The following is a 6,845-nucleotide window of genomic DNA, read 5'->3' as shown; positions in this document are numbered from 1 at the left end:
CGTGTACGGCTTGACAGGAAACACATAACTACGTGGAAGTTTTACAAAACCATCTGTTCAGTTTCACTAGAATAGGAGTACCGCTTTTAGTTTCCATGGCGACTAGTTGACAGCTAATGAAGTGATTTGTTATTTGCGAATCGCAAGCAGGGAAAGCGTATTTTATTGAACTAAAAGTCAAAGAGTTTCAATTATGGCGAGCTTGTTTCAAAAGAGGTGCATAATAATGTTCGATTATTTTCATATTTCAGTGCAGTTGCCTAGCAACAGAAGTTTCCTTGCGTCTGTTTTTTGTTTTTTGAAGAGCAATTGGTTATCGCTTTGGGTTTGTGGTCTCAATACATATGCAATTGAACAGTTTTTTCTTTCACTTTTCATAAATTTGTAGTGTACCTACCTCCTACTATTTCATTTCAAAATTTTTGAATGGTCAGTTTTCATGCAATTATAGCAATTGTACATTCATTTGGTAGGTTAGGCAATATTGATATAAGTCATATAACCAACTATTGGTAGGTAAGCAAAATGACCCGTCTGATGTCTTCTGTCCCTAATTTTTTGCTCGCTTAGAATTGTTTTATGCCTTAACTTTGATGAGAATTTCACAGGTACCTAGGCAAAAGATTCCCGAAACCCTAAAATTTGTTAAAATCTCATACATAATTGAAATTTGACATGTCATGGCTTTGACACTACACTATTGCATCAGACATTTTCCTGATGTGTTGTTTCAGGCTGAAAGTTGAGTGAACGGCAGTGGGAGCCAACCGCCACCCGTCACCATGCTGAGAAGCCTGCGGTGCCTGTGTCGTCCTCAGCCCACCATCGGCCATGTGTAAGTTCAGCCACTCTGGAACTCCAATCTACATTTTTGTATTGATAGTCTTATGTCTGAATTCATAATACTGAACAAACTTTGGTACTAGAAAACTCTTTTGTTTAGGAAATTTGATTCTCATCCAATCCAATTATATCATATGGCACCAAAAAAGTGGTCAATGCAGATCTTCATCTTAGGCATCTGTATCTTGGCCTGTGAATGACTAATTTATGCATTGTTTTTAGTAAATTTATCTTGTTGATATACCTACCTGCATCATGCATGGTCTTTTAGCTGAGCTTCTATGCTCTGCCATATTTGAATGCTATTTTCATTATTTTGATGCACATTCTTTAGTTATTGATCTTGTAATGATATTGAATCTGATCTTCCATCTCTCTCACGTCTGCTATCAATTTAGGGGCACTAGTTCCTGTCTTTCTGTGTGCTGATCTTATGGAAATATTTTGATCATGAATGATACACTTGACAGACAATGCACAAACAATGCTTGAACAGGTCGAAGGTCTATCATAATGAGAGAGCCCCGCTGGGCTATTGGTTAATTCATGATCACTGGCAGATCCAGAGGAGCACTTCGGGCAAACTCACCCATTACCCCCCCCCCCCCCACAACCCCCAACCCACCCGTTCCGCCCGAAATCGGCGAAAGTTTGCAGTTTTTCGGTAATAAAACGGTAACTTAACAACTTTTTATGGGGAAAAGTTTGTTCTAAATGGCACAGCAGTGCGTTAGGAATAGAAATTTAGTGTTTTTTTTTATTTTGAGACACTTTGGTTATACCCCGCGGCGTCCAAGACCGCCGTTCTGGATCCGCCAGTGTTAATGATGATAAGTCTAAAGTCACTATTTCCTATTTGGGAGTCGGCGTTAGCCCTGCTAGTTGCTACGCTACCTACCATAGCTTCTAGTAGCCAGCCTAAGGCTCTAATAGGTGTAGCCGACAGATGGCTCTAGTATACGGTGTCTGAAGCATACCTACTGTACAGAAGGACAGAATAGTTTTGAATTTCGGCAACAGGTGGCTCTAGCGTACAGCGCCTGGGGCATGCTGTGCCGCAAGGCTCAGTAGTGTCAGATCTTGCCAACAGATGGCTCTAGCGTACAGCGCCTGAAGCATGCTGTGCCGCCCGACAGACTAGTTTGAAATCTTGCCAACAGATGGCTCTAGCGTAGGCGCCTGAAGCATGCTGTGCCGCACGACAGACTAGTTTCAAAACTTGCCAACAGATGGCTCTAGCGTAGGCGCCTGAAGCATGCTGTGCCGCACGACAGAGTAGTTTCAAATCTTGCCAACAGATGGCTCTAGCGTACAGCGCCTGAAACATGCTGTGCCGCACGACAGAGTAGTTTCAAATCTTGCCAACAGATGGCTCTAGCGTACAGCGCCTGAAGCATGCTGTGCCGCACGACAGAGTAGTTTCAAATCTTGCCAACAGATGGCTCTAGCGTACAGCGCCTGAAACATGCTGTGCCGCACGACAGACTAGTTTCAAAACTTGCCAACAGATGGCTCTAGCGTACAGCGCCTGAAGCATGCTGTGCCGCACGACAGACTAGTTTCAAAACTTGCCAACAGATGGCTCTAGCGTAGGCGCCTGAAACATGCTGTGCCGCACGACAGACTAGTTTCAAATCTTGCCAACAGATGGCTCTAGCGTAGGCGCCTGAAGCATGCTGTGCCGCACGACAGACTAGTTTCAAAACTTGCCAACAGATGGCTCTAGCGTACAGCGCCTGAAACATGCTGTGCCGCACGACAGACTAGTTTCAAAACTTGCCAACAGATGGCTCTAGCGTACAGCGCCTGAAACATGCTGTGCCGCACGACAGACTAGTTTCAAATCTTGCCAACAGATGGCTCTAGCGTAGGCGCCTGAAGCATGCTGTGCCGCACGACAGACTAGTTTCAAAACTTGCCAACAGATGGCTCTAGCGTACAGCGCCTGAAACATGCTGTGCCGCACGACAGACTAGTTTCAAAACTTGCCAACAGATGGCTCTAGCGTACAGCGCCTAAAACATGCTGTGCCGCATGGGTCAGTATGTGTCAGACTGGTTTTTGCGTCAGCACGTGCGAAAAAAAATGATAACCGTCCAGTTTTTATACGTTCTTGTACCTGAATTGATGTCTGCGGTCCCCCGCACTCGTATTTCGTAAACTTGAGACCATTCATGTCAACCTGCATCTCTAAACCCATGACCACGCCCCGTGCTGGAGATAGGACAATTTTCTGGTCCCAGGCCGGTCCAAAAGATTTCGCTGTCCTCCACAAATTTATTCACCGGTATCTAGAATACTATGAATTTTGCAGCGTATGTGATAAGCAATGAATACCAGTATAAGTCACATATTTTACCAGATATAACATTTTAGTAGTCCAAAACTGATTGTTGCGTGGCTGACTGTCCTAAAAGTGGATTATATTGTCTCCAGTCACATGAATTTTCTCCTGTCGGATTTGACTCTCCAAGACTCGAACCGAGGTGACAATTCTGACTCTAATGACATCTGTTGACGTCATTTAAATGTTGCACCTCTAACGATCGCCGCTAACTTATGAAAGCCTTAACCCTCGCCGGACCTATTGGTTTTCTACATACGCGCCGGCCGAGGGGGGGGGGCGGGTACGACCCCCCCCTCGCCGTTTCGCCCCTGGTGAAGCTAGCGCGTCGCGGAAAAAAAACGAGCGTGTGCGCCGTTACGAGACGCAGAGATTGGTACCCGATTTTAAGGTCCTAGGTCAACCGGTGACCTCTGAGGTCAGGTCAAGTGCCCCAAGGTACGGTTCAGTTTTTGGTGAATAACTTCGCAAAAAACGGCCGCAGAGCGCCGATTTTGGCAGCATCGTGTTTGTCTCGCTCAGGCGCGTCGAATGATATACTTTTTGTCCGGGTCAGGTCAACTTGGGGTGTTGACCTCAGGTCAAGGTCAGGTCAGCACCCCCAGGTCACGAAGTTGGTTGAAAGAGGTCATGTCGCATATCATTCGATTCGGCAGGTCTTCCTGAGTCCATTGGTGGCTTTCCTGACTCGCTAGCTCAATTTGATCAAGAGTTATTGACGAAAAACTAATATGACCTTGATGACGTCATAAATGACGTCACGGAAGGTCAACATTGCAAAAGTGACGCATCTAACCTTGCAAGGAGTGCATAAAATCACGATTCTGTGTGCTTGAGATAGTTGGAGATCGTTCCCGGCGCCAGAATAGCAGTTTTCATTTTTCCCCATTGACTTATAATGGTGAGGTCACGAAAATGACCTGACCTCATATGACCTTTAGGAAAAATCCGAGATATACAAGTTGTGGGACTCATAATGGATACTATAGTTCGTTTTTATTCAAAAGGACGCTGGCTCAAAGTTCAATATCGAAGCTCTCACGTGAGTTTTGGCAGCTTCAGTGTCTGGCGAAGAATTTCTTACCGAAAAAATAACCGATTTCAAATTGTGCACGGTAACTAGCTGGAAATTGTTTCTTAAAAATGAACATACTATGATGACGTCACTGGTGGCAGCAGGCACCCAAATGTCCGTGCAATGGGACAAGTGTCAACGAATATGGGTGAAATTTATTTTTTTCACTGTTGCCGAGCTTATAATCGAGTAAGCAGTAAGCAGTCCATGATAGTTATAAGTTACATTGCTATACATGTTCGACAGTATGACGTCAACACTGCTCTCATATATGGTTCCAAAACGCACATATGGAAATTATCGGGAAGAAATCACATGTTAAAATTAGTCGATGTTCGATTTTCTCAGGTTCAGTTTTTGCTCGTTTTGCTCGCTAAAACACGTGCTTGTTCGAAAAACATACTTGGAGCCAGCGTCCTTTTGAAAAAAAAAACGAACTATAGATCCTGCAAGTTTCACATCCCTGTGACATCTCCTCTGGCAGTGAGGGCGTTGCGAAGTTGCGACATCTGAAGACCGTGCAGAGGTTCACTTATGACGTCATAGGTCAGTGACCTGACCTGACCCAAAAATGCGGTTGGTGTCAAAAGATGCGGCTTGGATCAAAGGTCAGGTATGCCAAGTTTCAGCTCTCTATCGCCAGCGTGTTCGGAACTATCGCGAAAAAAACCCTATGGGGGGGCGGCACCCGCCCCCCCCCCTCGGCCGGCGAGGGTTAATCTCTAACGACTCTCGTTGATCTCAGTGAAGCCCTCACTCTAATCCTCTTTTTTACTTCAATCATCCATTCATTTTAAACCTACGTTTTAATGACACCTTTGCTGACTTCAGTGAAGCTTCCACGTCTAATCCCCCTTCCCTGCCCTAGATGACCTTATGGAAATTATAACCCGTATATCCCACCCCTCCCCCACCCGCTATGACCCTCACCAAAGCCAGCACTTCTACCCTCCCCCCCAATATTCATCACTTGTATGCTATGTCCCATTATCAAAACTTGCACCTCTGAAGCCTCGTTAACCTTACGAAAGCCTACATCTCCAACACTCGGTTACCCTCACGAAAACCAGCATCTCTGACGTCCTATTCTTCAACAGGCGCCCCATGTCCCAGTACCCGCCTACGTTCCGGGAGCCAACTCTACCGCCAGAACAGACGGAGGAGACCCGTGAGCAGCTGACCTTTTCACCGATCAAAGCCGCGCCCAGTGACCTGACCTCGTCGGCATTTGATCATCCGGCCGTCAAGTAAGGGGGGGAGGGTGGAGAGAGAGGGAGGGAGGGAGGGAGGGAGGGAGGGAGGGAGGGAGGGAGGGAGGGAGGGAGGGAGGGAGGGAGGGGGAGAGAGAGAGAGAGAGAGAGAGAGAGAGAGAGAGAGAGAGAGAGAGAGAGAGAGAGAGGAGGGTGGGAGGGAGAGAGGGTGGGGAGGGGTGGAGAGGCAGCAGGACTATTGTGATTAAACACTCCAATTGGCTTGTGTTGTATGTTTCGATTTCGAAGTTCTACGTATGTGTTTTTCGTGAAGGAAATTTAAAAAAGATGTCATTTGTAAAATTTTGAATATAATCCGCCTTTACGCGTCTCATCTATTGTTAAACCCAGTGAGCGGCAAGGTCTGTTAGACCATATGAACTACTATCACCCACTTTGAAGCAGCATTCTTCGACATTCTGAAGCAGCCTGACGGATTGTTATGTTTTTTTTCCGTTACAGAAAATTCACCAACATTATCATGAAGGGAGGGGACAAGAACCTGGCGCAGATCCTGATGGCAAAGGTAAGCACTAAGCAGATGCTGGTTTATTTAACCCGCGCCCTGCTGGGGGGGGGGGGGGTGTTTGAACACCCCCTTGTGGTTTTTCGCGAATATCTCAAAAACGGCGGCGCGGAGCGCCACTGTTTTTGGTACACCTTATCATACATCAATTCTACATATGTTGTGAAAATTTCAGACCAAGGTCATTCAAGGTCAGGTCACCAGGTCACTTGAAGTGACCTCATCTCATAAAAAAGTTTCAATGTCTGTCATAGCTACACCGAGTGACCGATCGCTTTGAAACTTTCAGCGATTGCTAAGAGCAATAGCACGTACAAAATTTATATCTCAGAATTTTGATATCGATGACCTAAGGTCAGGTCAATTTTGCGACCTCCCCATTATAAGTCAATGGGAGAAAATTGAAATGCACCTCTTTTGGACGAAAGACATTATAAACACTCCAAAACACTGAATTACAAGTGGTTTAGACACACTGAATATGAAAATGGTATCCGTGACCCCTGTTTATGCCCTGAGGTCATCTTAGGTCACGAATGGTATCTAACAGTTTTTCGCAAATAACTTTTGATTGAGGCATGCTAGAGCGATGAAAACGCATTAGATGTGTTCAGCTCGACGATACAGATCGACTGATATGCAACATGACCCTTTCAGGTCAGGTCATGACCTTGACCTGAGGTCAAATTTTCAAGTTGACCTTTCAAGGTCAAGTTATAGCTCCTTCGATGCGTCTTGACGAGAGGAACACGATGCCGGTAAAAGTAAGCTCGTGCAAGGCTTGGGTCAAAAGTTATTGCAGAAAAA

At 45.6% G+C, this 6,845-nt stretch overlaps 1 protein-coding gene across 1 annotated transcript; it reads left to right on the top strand.

Annotated features, from left to right (window-relative positions):
• Window positions 1-249: 249 nt before the first annotated feature.
• LOC122377323 (28S ribosomal protein S7, mitochondrial-like) lies at window positions 250-6,038 on the top strand (the record flags this gene model as incomplete). Its single annotated transcript, XM_043357257.1, has 4 exons — window positions 250-516; window positions 735-835; window positions 5,360-5,509; window positions 5,975-6,038. Coding segments are annotated over exons 2-4 (267 nt in total), but the record flags the coding sequence as incomplete, so codon positions are not given.
• Between the last annotated feature and the right edge of the window lie 807 nt (window positions 6,039-6,845).

The sequence above is a fragment of the Amphibalanus amphitrite genome, unplaced genomic scaffold (genome assembly GCF_019059575.1).
Source record: "Amphibalanus amphitrite isolate SeventyFive unplaced genomic scaffold, NRLGWU_Aamphi_draft 002721F_arrow, whole genome shotgun sequence".
NCBI lineage: Eukaryota > Metazoa > Arthropoda > Thecostraca > Balanomorpha > Balanidae > Amphibalanus > Amphibalanus amphitrite.
Note: the sequence above shows the minus strand (reverse complement) of the source record. Positions and strands in the feature narration are given on the sequence as shown.